The sequence below is a fragment of the Myxine glutinosa genome, chromosome 5 (genome assembly GCF_964187855.1).
Source record: "Myxine glutinosa chromosome 5, kmMyxGlut1.1, whole genome shotgun sequence".
Taxonomy (NCBI): domain Eukaryota; kingdom Metazoa; phylum Chordata; class Myxini; order Myxiniformes; family Myxinidae; genus Myxine; species Myxine glutinosa.
In genome coordinates this window covers 89,973,904-89,992,516 of record NC_136265.1, presented here as the reverse complement: position 1 = coordinate 89,992,516, position 18,613 = coordinate 89,973,904, and the positions used below count along the sequence as shown (strand labels likewise).

General features: G+C 46.9%; 1 protein-coding gene across 1 annotated transcript in view; it reads left to right on the top strand.

Annotated features, from left to right (window-relative positions):
* Nucleotides 1–1,301: 1,301 nt before the first annotated feature.
* LOC137428469 (uncharacterized) overlaps nt 1,302–18,613 on the top strand; it is a 112,419-nt gene continuing 95,107 nt past the window's right edge. The window contains exons 1-2 of the mRNA XM_078777380.1: nt 1,302–1,390; nt 12,868–13,062. Coding sequence (XP_078633506.1) covers nt 12,879–13,062 — 184 coding nt within the window. The 5' untranslated portion in view covers nt 1,302–1,390; nt 12,868–12,878. The remainder of the gene's footprint in view (nt 1,391–12,867; nt 13,063–18,613) is intronic.

The window sequence follows — 18,613 nt, the reverse complement described above, 5'->3', positions numbered from 1 at the left end:
TTTGGGGTCCTCAGGGTATTTTGTGTATTTTGGGTCTTCATGGTCTTTTGGGTTTTTAACAGTCTTCAGGGTGTTTTGGGTGTTTGGGGTCCATTGGGTCTTCGGGGTCTTTTCAGTCTTTTGGGTCTTCAGAATATTTTGGATCTTCAAAGTCCTTGGGGGTCTTCTGAGTCCTTGGTGTATTTTGGGTCCTCTGTCATTGGGTCCTTGGGGTTGTTTAGGTCTTTTGGATCCTCCAGGTCTTTTGGGTCCATTAGGTATTTTCAGTCTTTTTGGTCTTTGGGTTTTTTTGGGTCTTCTGGGTATTTTGGGTCTTCAGAGTCCTTGGGGTCTTCTGGGTCCTTGGGGTCTTCATGGTCTTTTGGGTCTTCATGGTATTTTGGGTCTTCATGGTCTTTTGGGTCTTTAACAGTCTTTAGGGTGTTTTGGGTCTTCGGGGTATTTTGGATCTTCAGAGTCCATGGGGGTCTTCTGAGTCCTTGGTGTCTTTTGGGTCCTCTGTCATTTGGGTGCTTGGGGTTGTTTGGGTCTTTTGGATCCTTGGGGTCTTTGGGGTATTTTGGGTCTTTGGACTAATTTGGGTCTTCAGGGTCCTTGGGGTCTTCTGGGTCCTTGGGTTCTTCACGGTATTTTGTGTCTTTAACAGTCTGCAGGGTATTTTGGGTGTTTGGGGTCCATAGGGTCTTCTGGGTCCTTGGGGTATTTTAGGTCTTTGAACCGGTTGACACAGTCGTGTGTTGACAAGAGGATTAAATCATGAAAATGACGTCGAATTCCCACAAAAAAAACACACACACACACACACACACACACACACACACACACACACACACACACACACACACACACACACACACACACACACACACACAGTCTTGTCTTGGTTTGAAATTGAAAGCACTAAAGATTAAGATTGACCCCCGTTTGGCGGCGCGGCGGAGTGTCACACCAACATGGCCGCCAGACTGCTTCCGGTGACTTCATTAGCTCGCGTGGGAGCGAAAGACGCATTGCGGGTCCAGGTTTTTTATTTACGTCCGTGATCTGGTCCTCAAGCAACCGGTTTAAGTCCAATAAACAACAACAACTTTTCAGTGACGTTGCACTCTGAAAACACCAACCGGGGTGTATATTCTAATTTGGTTTGTCGAACCTTCTTTTTCCTCATTTTCTTTCAGCGATGGATTTTTTTGTATGAAATACATTTTAACAACATTAAAAACTGGAAACAATTATTTTGCAATAGAGGCCGTTGGGGGTGAGTTAATGATAGAGCGGGATTCGACGGAAGTTTAATGTGTGAGGATAAAGAAGAAGAAGAGGCGAGCGTGGAGGCGGTTCTCAAGAAACGAGCAGCGAAAGAAACATTTTATACAAAGCGAGTTGTGAGGTGAGGAAATGTTGTGGAGATTTGGGGTTTTAAACACATTCGTGAGTTGTGCTAAAGATACCGTTCTGATAGAGTTTAACATGTTTCTTCACTCGATATCAGCGATCGCGAAGGTTCAGCTCGTGACTTGGTCCGCGATGTCCATATGTTTTCAAACCACCACGTGACCAGTGACGGCCCGTCATTTGGAGCCTGGAGGCCTCATGTGACACTGGCAGCTCGGTGGATGCTTTTAATGTGGTGGTTAAGACCAAGTTAATTTATTATTAGAATTATTTTTTTTATTACATTTTGGGATTTGAACAAAGTAACCTGGGACCATAATCCTCACTGTGAGATCGGCCGGTATCCTGGATCCTACTGCGTGTGAGGGCTGTTTCCGGGTTCTGTTGTCTCGCAGCAGGATCTTGCTTCGTAACCGGCTTCATATCGCTCCAAGGAGAAACTTCCAAGGGTTGTTTCACGTTTCTCTGCATGCATCTTTAACATGGGGATTGAAAATTTGTTTCTCGGCTTCTACTGGTCGAAATTGGCTGCAAATCTCAGAAGTGAATGCTTTGTACGCGGAGGTGATAATATGTTCCAAATCTCAGCAACGGATGTTTCTGCATTCTTGAATTTTATGAAGAAAACCCTCCAAATAATAAATATTCCTACAGGTCGCACAAGATCTGCCAGCAACCCATGGTCTTTTGTTTAACCATAAGTTTAACCTTATGGTTAAACTCCCAAAATCTAGGCTCTCTGCTCACCTTCACTTCTTCATTCCCCTTTTCTCCCACCTCTGGAACAAACTCCCTCACTCTCTTCAATCCCTCTCCTCCCTCCAGGTCTTCAAAACAGCTGTTCACTACCATCTCTTATCCAAAACCCCCATCCAAAACCTTGATCTTTTCTACCCCCGCTAATTCACCCCAGATCCACTTTTTTGAAATTCCAACTTCTATCCTGGAAGTCCTTGCAGTGTCCATATGTTTTATACCTCTCCCACCTCCCCCCCAAGCCCTCTCCCTCCCGCAGTTCTCTCGATGTCCCTGCTCTCAAATGTTGTGTTTGTGTCCGTCCTTCGACCTCTCTCCTCATCTTGTCTACCGCTCCCCTTATTTTGTGTTTTGTGTGTCGGTTTGACTTTTTGTGTGATTAATGTTAGCTCTTTCACGAGCCTCGATCTTGTCTCCATAAAAAATAAAAATCACGTGGGTGTCTGTCCGTCCGTCCACCCAAAATGTGTTGGCTGTGATATCTCAAGGCCTATACATTTAAACTAGCTCAAACTTGGAATATGCATCGGCTAATAGGTCTAGTTCATTGCTTTCAAAACAAATTCCACCTAAGTGCCATAGTTTTCGCTTTAAAATTAATTATATATAAATATACATAAATGCTGCCTGCCCATAATCACAATGTCGGAAATATATTTAGTACAATATAAACCCTGCTCATGTCTCTGTGCTGTTATTAGTCCCCTACCGGTGTACACCGGAGGGGACTATAGGTTTTCACTCTGTCCCTCCGTCTGTCAGTCTGTCAGTCTGTCCGTCTGTCAGCCTGTCACGCAAAGAACAGTTTTCTGGACTTTTTTTCTAAACTCTTAATGCTAATGATTTCAAACTTGGCATATGGTTTCCTCATGATAAGTTACAGGTCAAGTTCGAACTTCACGACGTTTCGATCATTTTTGACAAAGTTATGGCACTTTGAACTTTGGTAATTTCCCCAACAGTTTTCCTGACAGACTGCCGGTAGGGGACATGTATTATTATTATTATTATTATTATTTTTTTTGTATACAAGATCGAGGCTCGTGAAAGAGCGAACATTAATCACACAGAAAGACAAACCGACACATAAAACATATAACATAGGGAGCGGTAGACAAGATGGGGAGAGAGGGGGAAGGACACAAACACAACATTTGAGAGCAGGGACCGAGAGACATGGAGACATCGAGAGATCTGAGAGAGGGCGAGGGCTTTGGGGGGGGGGGGGGCGTGGGAAGGGGGCGGTGGGAGAGGTATAAAACATATGGACACTGCCAGGACTTCCAGGAAAGAAGTTGGAATTTCAAACAAGGTGGATCTGGGGTGAATTAGCGGGGGTAGAAAAGATCAAGGTTTTGGATGGGGGAAGATAAGAGATGGTGGTGAACAGCTGTTTTAAAGACCTGGAGGGAGGAGTGGGATTGAAGGGAGTGAGGGAGTTTGTTCCAGAGGCGGGAGAAAAGAGGAATGAAAGAGTGAAGGTGAGCAGAGAGCCGAGATTTCGGCAGTTTAACCATTAGAGGGTTGCTGGCAGATCTTGTGCGACCTGTAGGAATATTTGGGGGACAGAGCACAGAGAGAGCTGGGGGTGCAAGGCCGGAGAGGAGTCGGTAGAAGACAGAAAGACCACCTACCTGCCTGCGGTGAGTGAGTGAAAGGCCCTCAGAGATAGCTTCATCGTGGGAGATTCCAATAATTCTGAAAGCTTTGGTTCCAACAGCGTGAAGCCGAGCTAGGTGTGAGGCAGGAGCACCGGCCCATAGGGGAGAACAGTATTCCATTGAGCTGCGGATGAAAGCCTTGTATGTGGTGAGGAGCTCAGGTGTGCCGAGGAAGGACTTCGCACGACGTAGGATGCCCAGTCGGCGACTGGCTTTGGAGGACAGCTTGGAAATGTGGTTTTCCCAAGAAAGATCATGGCAGATAGTGAGACCCAAAATCTTGAGCGACAGAACTTCTTGGAGAGGATTGTTGAGAAAGTAGATGGGAGGGTTGTCCAGTCGATCTTTTCGGAGAGACATAGTAAGAGTGTGAGATTTGTCAGGATTGAAAGACATGTTCCACTTGTTTGACCAGTCTGTGATTTTGTCCAGGTCTTCAGAGAGTGAGGAGGCAGCAGACTGCCGATCTGAGGGAAGAGGAATGGAGCGGCAGAGAGTGGAGTCATCAGCAAAGAGATAGAGAGGATTTTCGAGAGAGTCAGAGAGATCATTGATGAAGACCAGAAAAAGCACGGGGCCCAGAACACTGCCTTGGGGAACTCCAGCCTGAACAGGAAGAGGAGATGAGAGAAACCCATTCAGGGCCACACGTTGACGACGACTAGAGAGGAAGTCCGCCAGCCATGCGTGGAGATTTCCATGGATACCAAAGGAGGAGAGTTTGGTGAGCAGAGTGGGGTGCCAGACCGTGTCGAAGGCACGTGATATGTCGAGGGAGACAGCTCTAATTTCCTGTTTGGCATTGAGGACCTCCATCCATTGTTGAGACAGCAGAAGCAGCATGTCCAGAGTAGAGTGACCTGGTCTGAAACCAAATTGATGATCAGAGATCAAGCCATTGGAGAAGAGGAAAGATTTCATATCCGAAGCAATGATGGATTCCATGACTTTGCTGATAATTGGGAGAAGGCTGATTGGTCTGTAGTTGCTAGGATCTGTTTTTGCACCTTTTTTGTGCAAAGCGGTGATGTTGGCTGATTTCCAAGCAGATGGCAGTTGACCTTGAGCAAAAGAGAGGGTGAAGAGAACAGAGAGAGGGTGAGATAGAGCAGCAGAGCAGGATTTTAGGACCAGTGGGCTGATGCCGTCGGGTCCAGTTGCAGAATCAGAGTCGAGGGTTGACAGAAACTTTTCCACCTTGTCAGGAGGAAAGGACACGGAGTCCAGGAGCAGCAGGGTACGACTGGGTATGGTGGGTACAGAGAGGGATGGGTTTGGGACACAAGATTTAGAGGCAAACACAGAGTTGAGGCATTCAGCTTTTTCACGTGCGGAGTCAGCTGTGTAGCCATTTGAGGTAAGGGAGGGGATGGAGGGGGAACAAACACCAGAAACGGATTTGACCAGACGCCACCAGGATTTGGAAGAGGGAGACAGATAAGAGAGTTCGGTCTTGAGAACGGAGAGATATTGTTTCCTGGCTCTCCTGAGGGTGGACACACACTTGTTTCGGGCTTTGTGAAAGGAAATGAGATTTCCTTCCGTTGGATTTGCTTTCCAGGAGACGAAGGCAAGTTGTTTCTGGGCAACAGCCTCACCACAAGATTCTGTGTACCATGGACGGGAGGAAGGGTATGACAACTGAAGACGAGATGGGATCAATCTGTGCATGAGAGAGAGCAATTTACTTTGGAAGAATTCCCAGGATGAGTTGATGTCAGAGGTGGTAGAGATGGGAGACCAGTCCAGATGATTGATGGCTGCTTGAAGACCATGCCAGTTGGCCTGAGTGAAATGCCAGACTCGTCGACGCTGAGCAGGCTCCTTGAGGATGGTCAGAGAGATGTTCACTTTAACAAGGACATGATCAGATGATCCGATCGGAGCAGAAGAAGAGCAGCAGACATTTTCAGGGAAGTTAGTCATAACCAAGTCCAGAAGAGAAGCTGTTCCGTTGACTGAGATCCGGGTCGGGAAATTGACAGATTGTGTCAGTCCCAGTGAGTCGCAGAAGTCCTTTGCTGAGGAGCCATGGCTGGTGAGAGAGGTACCCACACCCAGCCAACTGGCATGATGACAGTTGAAATCACCACATATGAGGAAGAGAGAGTTGGGATGAGTAGATAGAAGTTCGTCCATATCATCAGACAGCGAGATGTAGATGGAGTCATCACTGTTTGGTGGACGGTACAACACACATATGAACAAGAGGTGGGAGCGAAGGGGAAGCCGTAGCCAGAGGTATTCCTGGGGGTGAGGTGGAGAGAGTGCAGTGCAGGGCGAGTGAGGAAGAGAGTTTTTGATAAAGATAGCAACCCCGCCTCCAGGACGAGGCTCAGGTCTATCATACCGGAGGAGGGAGTAGCCCGGGAGAGATACTATGGAATCAGAGACATCATAAAGGAGGAAAGTTTCTGACATATAACTTTGCAGCGTAATACTCAGAATGCTTGTTCTTCCTGTATCTCCCATCAAAATGACTTCAATATATTGAATCAATGTGGGGTTAATACAGCAGAGGCATGATGGGTTAAGATAGTAAGTTGTCTCCTGCGTCAAAGTTTCTTGCATAACCTATCCTGCACGTATGCATCGCTCAAGGGAAACATTGGAGAGCCGTTGATCTTTCCGCAACATGGGGAAGCTCTTGGAGCAGATGAGCAACAATTAGGTAAATTAATTTAAGACGGCCAGTGTTGTAAGAAATCAAGATCTACAACATTGTCCCAATAGTAGGTTTAATTCAGTTTCGATCTCTGGCAACACCTGTAAGAAATCATCAAGCTTTGTATCAGTATTCTGTAATCATGGAAGTAGCAATCAGTTAGCAATTGGTGCAAGCAAGCCTGGAACATGTAGATATACGCACCATTCGAGTGTACACTATCACACCGAATAAATGTCACAGGAATGTATCGGAACGATGTTCGTCCGCGTTCTTATAGAAGCCTCTCAGTGGTTGGAGACAGCATAACACCTGGGTTCAACTTACACACTTTCATTACAGCCAGTACAAATTTCCTCATGGAAAATCATGGGATGAAATATTGTTGTCATTTTTTGAGGCAGTTGCTGATTGGGAAGATTAAGCAAGTGCAGGAGGTGCAGCACAGCTAAACTTCTGGAAGGCATTTCATAAATTGCTAAATAAGAGGCTGTTAAAGTTGGATCTGACAGAGACTACAGCACAGGCAGAGGCAGATTGACATTTTTGGGGCCTGGGCACAAAAAATATTTAGACCCAAAACATCCTCCAAAGACACGAATACATGAAAATGCATTAATTCATAGTCTTCATTCAATGTTACATCGAGTTAATAAAGGATACACTTGGACTAGGTACATCTACAAGGAATAGGACGAGCTGATTGGTAATGAACACACCCCATCGCTTTCATTGGTGTGTTCATTACCAAGTTTTTATTACTAACAAAATCGAAGATTTTTGAAGTATATTGGTTGGTCTTGTGCGTTATTCTGTCTGTTTGTTTGTCAGGTTGGTCTGTTTGTCTGTTTGTATGTCATTCGCCTACAGATCGCAATTTTAAACTGATCTTTATGAAACCTCACCAAATGGTAGAGGTGGTCATAAGGAAGAAGCCGATTAATTTTTAAGTCAACATCGACCATAATCGCTCTTTCATTATCTCTCATCTCTCGTGATCTTGGATTGCATTGGTTGCATGACCTCATTGAATTTGGGAGCCCTGGGCACTTGCCCTGTGTGTCCGTGCGTTAATCCACCACTGAGTTCAGAGGCTAAATGGAGCAAGAACTGAATTGGGGAAAAGAAGAAAAGGGTGGTTGGTGGTGGGACAATGTCAGACTGGAAAGTTATAAGTAATGGAGTTCCTCACAGATCAGTAGGGCCGTTGTTGTTTATAATTTACAGCAGTCACACGAGCAGATAAAGATGTACTTGGATGCACGATAGGTGTCTGAGGGATGTTTTGCTTTGTTTCAAGAAGGGATCCGAGGGTTTCTGGGTCTAAGTGTTTCAATAAAGTTTTGGTGTCTGAGGGGTATTTGGGTGATAGAAATGTTAAAATGAATGTTAAAATCTCACAATCCTGCCCATTTGTCTGTTACTGAACATTTAGAATTTTGGGTTTTGATCATTCTTCTTGCTTGACAATGATTTGAATGACAGTGGAGTGGTGCAGCGGATCAGGCTGAGTTTCATCTTTGTGCATCTGGACTCGGGTCAGCGCTCATAACAGTGGAATGGTGCAGCAGATCGGACTAAATTTCATCTTTGTGCTTGTGGACTCGTCTCAGCTCCCAGAGCAGTGGAGTGGTTCGCTGGACCCGGCTGAGTTTCATCTTTGTGCTTGAGGACTCGACTTGGCCTGTAGAGCAGTGTGGTGGTGCCGCGGATCGGGCTGAGTTTCATTTTTGTGCTTGTGGGCTTGGGTCAGTGGAGTGGTTTGGGGGGTGGGCGGGATGTGTTTGGCCCTTGAACCTGTGGACTTGGCAGAGACTCTGAACAAGGATTGTGTGAGGAAAAGGAGGAGGATTGCGCGAGGGAAGTGAGGAGGATTGTGCGAGGGAGATGAGGAGGATTGTGCGAGGGAATCGAGGGTTGAACTGAGTGGCGGTGAAAAGCATTTACTGTGTTTACTTTGAAAATTTTGGCATCGGAGAAGTGAGTCGAGTGAGGAAGGAGAGAGTCAGGAGAGGGAGAAGTGAGTCTGGTGATGGAGGAGTGGAGCACATCGAGTGGAGGGTGAAAATGAGAACAAGGAGGTGTGGTGGAGAGGGGGTTGGGTGAGCGGCATAGGAGGTGGGTATGAGTGTGTGCACGCATGATGGGGACAGTAGATCGGCGAGGTCAGCGCTGCTGATTGATGGTCTGAACGCCCCCAAATTATTTAAGATGGTACTCTCTGTCAGACTGGCAGTGGTTTAGAAGTGAGGTCGGCTTGGTAGTTTGAATGTGGGATCAATGGGGGGTTGGAGAGGGGTTGAGGTGGTGGACATGATGGAGAAGATGAAGTGAATGAGGTTGAAAGTGTTGTGTGTGCAGGAGACCAAATGGAAAGGAGACGTTGGGAGAGTAGGTTGGTAGGAGGGTGCAAGTTGTTGAATGCGGGTTACGATGGCAGGAGTAATGGCCTGGGAATAATAGATTCAGAAGAGATTAACAAGCACGTGGCCAGAGTGGAAAGATAGGAGAGACGGATAGTTATGGCATGGGTGGTGATACAGAGGCAAATGGTGTGTGTTATATCACTGTGTGGGTCACAAACACGAAGCACTGGGGCAGAGAAGGAGGAATTCAGGGACGCACTGCAGAGGATGATGGGAATGGTTTAGCTGCAGGTGATGCTATGCATTGCAGGAGACTTTAACACGCATGTTGAAGTTGCGGAGCTGGGTAAAGAGGAATGTGTTGGGAAGTTTGTTTGGGAAATGAGGAATAAAGAGGTTCAAGAGCTGGTAGAGCTGGAATCGAGGAATAGGTTGGCAATAGCAGGTTTATTCTTTCAAAAGCGGGAGAGCCACAAGATTTACCTGTATGAGTGGACAGCGAGAGAGATGGTGATATCGATGGTGAGATGGATGGGAGTGTCGGAAGCAGAAGTTAGGTTGGTGAAAGGGATGTGCACGGGAACGAAAGGGAGAGTTTTGATTAGTCATGGAATGTCGGAGGATTCAGTGTGAACATTGGTTTGAGGCAGAGATGCTCTCACCCCACTCGTGTTTATCATGGTGATGGAGTGGGTAAGCAGGAAGGTAAACATGACAGGTATTATTGGGAGGATGTTGTACGTGGATGATCTGGCGAGGATGCAAGGCAGGAGATGCAGGTAGGACTGGGGGATTGGAAGGTATTTGAGAAACATGAGCTGAAGATGAGTATGGAGAGGACTGAGGACACGTGGGTTGAACAGCAGAGAAAAGAAATGAATATCAGGTTAGAGGGGAAGGAGATCAGATGGGGAAATATGTTTGATTACCTGGGGAACAGTGACCAGGGGATGGTGGTCGTGGTTCGTATGCAGCCTATGGCTGTTGGCTGCATCATTTTATTGTGTGTGTCTGTGCCGCTGATGCAATGTCTCCCGTTACCCGTCAGCTGGTACTCATTTTGCCAATAAAATGTCGGAAGCATAGTTGGAAGTGTCGGAAAAATGTCGGAAGCATAGGTGTAGAGGATAATCCAGGTGGGTGTGAATGTGTTTATGAGGATAGAGGGAGTAATGACAGATTGAAAGATATCAATGAGATTGAAAGGGAAAGTTATAATGCCGTGTGTCCTGCCAGCCTACCTTCACGGTCTGGAAACGGTGGCACTGACAGAGGGACAACAACAGAAAGTGATGTGCAGCTCAGCAACCACAGACTGCATATGAACCACCACCACCCATTTACGTGGGAGTTGTTGGGGAGTGGAGATAGTTTGCTGAGAACAAAACAGAGTGAAGTGGAGGTGTATCGTGGTCAAGGTAGAGCAGAAGCTTGGAACCATTGGACCTCACCCCTTATAAAGGGAAGAGGAGGAGGAGAAGAATTATTCTTCCTTTTTCCTATGCAAATATACTGCATTTAATAAAAATATATATCCAGTTTACAACATATATGCAAAAATATATAAAACATTGAATTTCCAAAGAAACTTAACTTTCCCACAGGGTTCAAACTATCAATCTATACAAATGCTCTTCCTTTAAAACTTTAATACAGGTGAGTCAGTCCTACTTCCCAGTGTGATGAACTTGAACTGAATTTCCATGGACATGTTTCAGAGGAATGTTGTTGTTCCATCCGATTTTATTATTTATCTTATTTCTGTTATTTTCTTCTTTATCTAGTCTTCCCCGTCCTCTGCTTCCTTCTGCATTCATTTCCATCACTCTTCTCAACCAGTCACTTTCATCCTTCCTCAACACATGACCAAACCATCTCAACCTGTTTCTCTTCACAGCATCCATCACAGGCTCTATTCCCATCATCTTTTGCTATTCATCATTTGTCTTCCTCTCTCTCAACGACACTCCACACATCCACCGAACCATTCACATTTCCACCATTTCCAGCGTTCGTTGCTGCTCTACGTTCATTACCCATGTCTCGCTCCCATAAATCATAACACTTCTCACACATGTAGCATACACTTTTCCATTCAGCTTCAACGACACCCCTCTTCGTCAGCACGCCACTCAGTTCCCGAAACTTCTTCCATGCACATCTCACTCTAGCAACCGTTGCCGAGTCTGATCCACCTTCTCCATTCAGCATGTCTCCGAGGTAACAAAATGTTTTTACACCTTCCAGCTTCACGCCATCTCCAAGATCCAATTCAACATTTCCTCCATCTGCAGCTCCCTCTGTGCACACCTTACACTTGAATGTAGCTGCCACACTGGTTAATGACCCTCTCAAACCACTATATTTTTGATGAACCCACTCAGCGCACATTGTACATTGAATGGAGTTCACTCCGACACCCTTCCTGCACACAGTACACGGCCACTTCCCAGTTCTTTCCACCTCACCACATGCTTTACCACTTGCCATCACCTTCGTTTTTCCGATATTCACTTTCAGACCTTTTGCCTCCATACATTCCTTCCAATTGTTCATCTTCTCCTTCTGTCCATCTATACTCTCCCCAATCAACACCAGATCATCTGCATACAACAACTCCCACGGTAAACCCTCCTTTACGTTCTGAGCGAGCACCTCCATCACAGCTACAAATAGTCATGGACTTAGTACCGACCCCTGATGCACTCCCACCTTCACCTCAAACTCACCACTGTTCCCATCCTTCATCCTTACAGCTGTGCGTGTTCTCATACATTGCCATCACTACTCTGATCAACCATTCCTCCACTCCTAACTTCCTCAATGCCCATGTCACTACTTTGCATGGAACCCTAAGGAATGAACCCGATTGGAATTATTTTCCTATTTATTTCATCCTATTATGTTTTCGGGTTGTCCGTCCGTACAGTCTAAACCTCGTTTTTCTCAGCAACTACATCTCCAATTGAGATAAAACTTTCAGGGTAGGAGTGACACCCATGCAAAATAGTTTTATGATAATTGTTTTGTCATAGGTCACGTGGTATGGCAGCCATCTTGAATTCATAGCAAATAATGAAAAAATTATTTTTCAGAAACCGCTGAATGGAAAAATTTGAAACTTGGCACATTGTCCAGAACTCCCAATGGGGAACAATCTGAAATTGCATGCACATTATCTGTGACCCATTTGTATTGAAATATTAAATTTAGGACATCATAGGTCACATGGTTTGGCAGCCATATTGGATTGAACCTAAAACCTGAAAAAAACATCTTCCCCCAAACCATCAAATTGATTGACTCAAGACTTTATGTGTGTCACTGACTCGGCATGGCGATTGAAAGATGATCACGAGAACATCATTGATCACATGTTGTGGCAGCCATATTGGATTGAAGGAAAATATAAAATAATTATATCTCTGAAAGCGCTTACCCTATTGATATGAAATTTTACAGATATCATCTACCACCACTGTTGCATACAGTTGGAAAATCATGATGTCGTAGGTCACGTGGTATGGCAGGCATATTAGCTTGAAAGCCAATTTTTCAAAAATTCCCTTCTCTGAAACTGCTTCACCGATCGATGTGAAACCTGTCATGGCTGGTGAAAATGTGATATGTGAAAACAGCTGAAGGGATTTAAATCAAACTTGTTTATTTTTAGGACAGTGAACGAGGGCATATACACGTTGTGGGACTATGCGGAGGCATATTGGCGACACAATCACATTGTTCTCATTTTACATGGTTTTATATTTGGCAAAATCAACATTCACATCAACATGTAATACAATCAGAGTATTGTCTTAAGAATCTGCGCCATGTACACTTTCTTTTTGGGGGTGTCACATGGTGTGTGTTTGTGTTTGGTGAAAGTTTAAGTGCTGTAACTGATTTTGGGAGAGGATAATGTCTCAAGTACAGAGGTACTTCACATGTAGGTACTTTATCAGATCAAGGTACTCAGAGTGGAGCGAACATCAGGAAGAGTGGTATGTTTGTTGCCTCTTTCAAGGTTCACCGACCATGTCCGCTCAAGTTGGCTGTTGGAAGGATTCCTATCGTGTGCAGCTGAAATCGGAACAGCCGACTCTGCTTGGGTGTGGAATGAAGGTTGAGAATCTGGAAGGATTTCCTGAGATTCTGCAGATAAAAATAGAGGATGTTAACTCCTTTGGCATGGAAGAGGAGCAAAGCGACCAGCCGAATGGTGAGTTGTGTGATCGACATGACTTCTGATGGGATCTGTTTGTTTATTGCCAAGTTTTTTTTATATACATGATAGAGGCTCGTGGAAGAGATGGAACAGAATGGAAGGGAATAAAATGGAGAGGAGAAAACAACAATTTGCAGAGTCAATGTGAGAGTGAAATGAAGGGAAGGGGAAGGAAGAAGGGAGAAGGACACATGCAGGTGAACAAGCTGCAAACAATTTGAATGAAACACAAGAAGGAGAAGGGGAAGGCGGAGATGAAACAGAAAAGTAACAAACCAAACAACAACCAATGAACAAATGAAAAGAGATGAGGGGGAGGGGGAAAATGACAATGACCTGGAAAAAGGGAATGCCAGACCATATCGAAGGCACGTGATATGTCAAGGCAGACGGCTCTAATTTCCTCTTTGGCATTGAGGACCTCCATCCATTGTTGAGACAGCAGAAGCAGCATGTCCAGAGTAGAGTGACCTGGTCTGAAACCAAATTGAAGATCAGAGATCAGGCAAATCAGAGATCAAACATTGAAGGAATATGGGCGGATTCAGTCTGCCTGGTGCTGTTTCGTTGAACAATGGAGGTCCAGGCTCAGGAAACAATTTGGAGGGGTAAATACCAGTTGGGTTGGTGCATTTTTTTTATCGATAGGTGAAACAAATTGATCTGGAGTATAAAAGTAAACATGTTTTGAAATAGAGGAAGTAGCATTATGGAAAATATTGACGAGTTGGAGACATATTTCGATGATTTCGATCTCATCAGAATAAAAAGTAGAAGCTGCTGAATTGCTCTTTCTTTCAACGATGTTACTGCTTTATAAGCGGTCATTGATAAGACAGATGCGAATTATGGGAATGTTCAACCACTACTGTATGCTTTTTCACCAATTATGAGATGTTATGATATTGTTATGAATTTGGTAATGCAACATCTAGAGCTAGGTAGATCTGAATAGGTAGGTATTCGGCTGTCGTGACAGGGACTCTACATGTAATAAGTTATTGATGTTCAGGCGGTTGTCGGGGTAAGATGTATGAGTGTGGATCTACCTGGAGATTCGAGTGTTAAATAGTGAGGGATTAAAGGTAACGCCCCTGTGAGTCTCACCTAGTAGTCAAACCTTTGTCCATTATGGCACTGCAAACCACATAAACATTAGTTAGGTCCTTAGCGCAACATTAAATAATCCCCTTTCCCTGACAAGGACTTCGTATTAAATTGACAGGAAACCAGGTCAAAAACACCACCACAATTGGCCGCCACCGTGTACACCTCAAAAGGCCTACAAACCTGGCCGGCACGTGTTATGCCAGGACCGCAGGGTCGCGTAACGGGGGAGATGTCAGGAGTCGCGGGAGGCTTTGATTGGCTGAGGAGTGCGGAATGTGACGTCATCGGCCACCAATATAGGCGACGGTCGGACGCCATTTCAGTAGTTGTTGAGTCTCTCTGAGCAGACGCGGGCAGTTGAGTTGAGTCTCTCTGAGTTCGCCAGTTGAGTTGAGTTGAGCGGTGGTGGAGAGTTGGAGAGGACACGCCATTCCAGTCGCAGTTCGAGTGCAGTTCGGGTTGTGGGGAGTCGCAGGAGACACACGAGAGCACACACCCAGTTGGCACTGAGCAGTTCGTTGGCACTTGGCTGCCAGCACTCCCGCGTCGAGTCGAGTGGAGTTGAAAGGAGTCCTTCCTGTCCCTGGTCAAGTGGAGCCGCTGGCCTGCGTCGGACGCGTGGTGCTTGGAGCGAGGGGCCTCGTGGTGTGCGATCGGGCCGGAAGGAGCGGTGCTGGACACCAACAATACAAGACGACAAAGACAGATAAGCCCGATCTCCGCGTATATTTTGAACGACGGGACGTGTTATTTTCGTGATTAATCTCCCTCGTTTGTGTTTGCTGTCAGTCGTGTGGGGACGTCCCGATTTAGGTTTATTAGAATTATTAGATTTACCGGCGGGCTTTTTCACTGGCTTTACTTTTCCTAATAAACCCTTATATTACTTTTTGTACATAATATCTGAACGCAGTTTTCCTGGGTGTTTGATTTTAATAGATAAGGCTGCGGAGCTTCGCTGCGTCTGCCCTTCCGCGCGTTTGTGTTGAACTTGAATCCGCCATTGAGTTTTCGCCTCGGGAGTTAAAGTCTCGCAAATCGGTCATCCGTAACTGTGGTGTTAATCACGGTTACGCGACAAGTGGTGTCAGGAGTGTAGGATTTGAACCCGTCGGACAAATTTTTTTGTCCGCGGCGAGACATCGACACGGTCGGGCGTACATTGCGTCCGACGTTCGAACGCAAAATTTGTATAGGCGAGGCGGAGAAATTAATAATCAATTGGGCATACGGAGCGCGATATCGCGTCTTCGTCAAATTTAAATTGTGTTTTTGGTATTAAAATAAATACGCGCGCGGGAAACAATCTTCCGGAAAGCGGATGTCGGAAATTGACGAGATGGAAGTACGCAGCGAGGCCTCCGTCAGCGTCGGGAGTGAGCCGGAAATGGGGGATAAGGAGGATAGCGTTGGAACTTTCCCCGCCGCTGGGACGGCCCCGATAGATCTCCAGACCATAGTAAATTTAATAAATGCTCAGAGGGCCGATAGTGAGCGATTGGGAAAGCAAATGGGAGAAATGAAAAGTGGGATGGAAAGAAAAATGGAGTCCCAAGGGAAGGAATGTAGGGAAGGATTGAAGGAATGAAGGGAATGAGTGATCGATTGGAGGAACAAATTGAAGGGATGGAAAATAAAATGGAGTCCCAGGGGAAGGAATGGAGGAATGAAATAAAGGAAAGGAATGAACAATTGGAAGGAAAAATTGGGGAAATGGCACAGCAGCTGGGGGAACGAATTGATGGCATAGAAGGGAGAGTGCAAAACCAAATTACGGACGGACTGGGGAAATTTGAGGGTAAAGTAGAAATTCAAATGGGGGCACAGGAGAAGCCAAAGGTGGCAAAAATTGAATCGGAACGGGAGGAAGCTAGATTGGGAACAGGAGAGAGTACGGCCCATGCAGATGTGCACGGGGCTCAGGAGCCGGGAATGGCAAAATTGGGAATTGCACAGGGAATGGCAATTGAAGTAAATGGGGAGACCGCAGGTCCACAGGTGGATGGGGAATGTCCACAGGTGGATGGGGAATGTCCACAGGTGGATGGGGAATGTGTACAGGTAGAGGGGGAATGCCTGCAGGTAAACGTTGAGTGTCCACAGGTGAGCGGGGAAGGAAATTTGGAATGTGAGAGTTGTAATGGGGAATGTTTCCCACATTCTGGCCTGGTTGTTTATCGGGACCGTGTGGATGTCACAACACCCCAACCGGGGGATGAATTTGGAATTGTGCAGCACCAGGGCGGTGGTGCGGAGCAAGAGGGGGTAGAGTTTTTGGGGGTCCGTGCAATGGAGCCGGACCAGGTATTTATTGGGGATATTGATCAAAGCCTGGCGGGGCCAGGAATGATTTGTAATGATGAGGATGATTTGATCCAGCGGCTGGAGACCTGTGACAGTCCCATGGAGGTAGAGCTTGTTCAGGCCCAAAGGAGTCTGGGACATGAGGTGAGTTGGTCCGAGGAGGTGGTTGGAATGACCGAGGGGACGCTCACTGTACACTGCTATTTGGAAACCGAGGCTCCAAAATTGGACAACCAGTTGGGGGAGTGTGTTGGCTCCGGGCTGGATTTGGATCTTGGAGGATCGGGAGATAGAGCTTCTGGAGATTTGGTCCCTGTAGGGAATTTGGATCAACTGCGGGGAGGGGCAGAACAACCGGTGGTAGAGGTTGTTCCCTGCAGCTGCGGTTTGGCAGTGGGAATGAAAATTTGTAAAATAAAATTACAATGGGAAATTGATTTGGAGCAGCCATGGTTGGGATTGGTCCCCGGGCTGCGGGATTTGGACATGGAGAGGTCATGGGTGATGGCCTCGGGCAAAAGTTGCCCCTTTCAAAATTTGGGTATGCCGGCCAGCTGGGGGGCTGTGATGGCGAGATTTGGACGTGGGGTCCAGCCTTGGGTGTCGAGGTACGACCTGGGTCCCACGGGGGGTCTGGTGGAGTGTGGCGTCCCTTGTCCGTCGGGGCGCCGTCCGAGCTGGTGGCTCGGGCCGGCAGGGTCACCGGACCCTGGTGGGGGTTAAGACCTCCAGGGAGGTCCGAGGTGGTTTCTCAAGCCTGGGATGGCAAATATTGAGGACCACTAGGGGGAGGTGTTGTGGGTCGCGCTTTGGTGGTGGCACCGCAGATGGCCAGCTTGGGCCTGATGTAGTGATCACCCGGGCATGCGACCTGACACCCTCTCCCTGAGACTCTGGGACAACCAGCATGTGGTGACCTGGCATGGTGGTTGGTCTATGGACGCGGGTCAAACCGAATGGACAGGGATGGAGATAGCCTGCCGGACAACCATTGGGGCATCTGTGGAACGTGATGGTGTGAGTGACCTTCCACAGATGCTCCGTTGTGATTTATGGACTCTCGGGTTGGGAAGAGAGCCATGGGGATGTGAATCGGGAGATGTGTAACGCGCCGAGCATATGGGCCATGCTCGGCTGGCATGTGTATGGCAAAGCATCCTTCTTTGGTGAGGTGAGTGAAATGTGACAAATGGTTGGCATGGGTAATCTGTGGGTTAGATGGAAATTTAAGGGTGGATTTTGAAATGCCATGGTGGACACTGTACAGTGACGCCATTATTGATCCAGGTGTGTAGACCAAAGTGTTGGAGGCTGTGATGAAATTAATAGGGTAGCAAGGCACAGCTTTCAACTGGTTGCGGGGGCAACTGTGCTGATATTTGGGACGCGGGATGATGGGGATGTAGTTGTGTAGCCTGAGGGTCAACGTGGTGCTGTGCGTGTCCGAGGGGTGTGGACCATGTCTTCTGGGTGAGTCTCCTGGTGGAGCATGGCTGTTGACTGGACCTTGGTGTGGTCCAGTGTGGGTGAGCACTGGGGGGCTGCAGTTCTGTAGTCGGACTGGGGGATGATGGGGAGGTGCAGGGGACGTGGCTGTAGGGATGCCACGCACTGCGACCGTGCCCCCCAGGGCCGAGGTTGTGTGTGCGGTAGTGTGTGTTGTGGCAGCAAGTGCTCACCACATTGGCCAGCTGGGGCTGCTGCAGCTGTGTTCCTCGCAGGGGGGCCGAAGGATGGATGGTGGGTCGCACCCTTATGGACACTCATGGGCCATGTTGGCGTTTTGACTGCTCACCTTGTCCCGGTGACCCTTGCACGGTAGAGGTGCAGAGCTGTCGTGGCCACAGGTAGTTGTGTAGTGATGATCACCGTTGGATGCGGATCCACATACCTGCCAGTGTAGTGGGGACAAAAGAGAAATTTGGAAGTATTTGGTAGGCCCAATGTGAAATTTTGGGATTGTGAAGGGTGGATGACACTCTTGAACCTGACCAACCTGCAACTACCTGCACTTGAGGTGAGTGTTTTGAGGAGTACTGTCCCAGGCTTCAGGATTTGCTTTGGAAATTGGGGACATGTAAATTGGAGTTGGGAGGCGGGTGAGAGTGATGACATGGCCGGTGAGGGGATG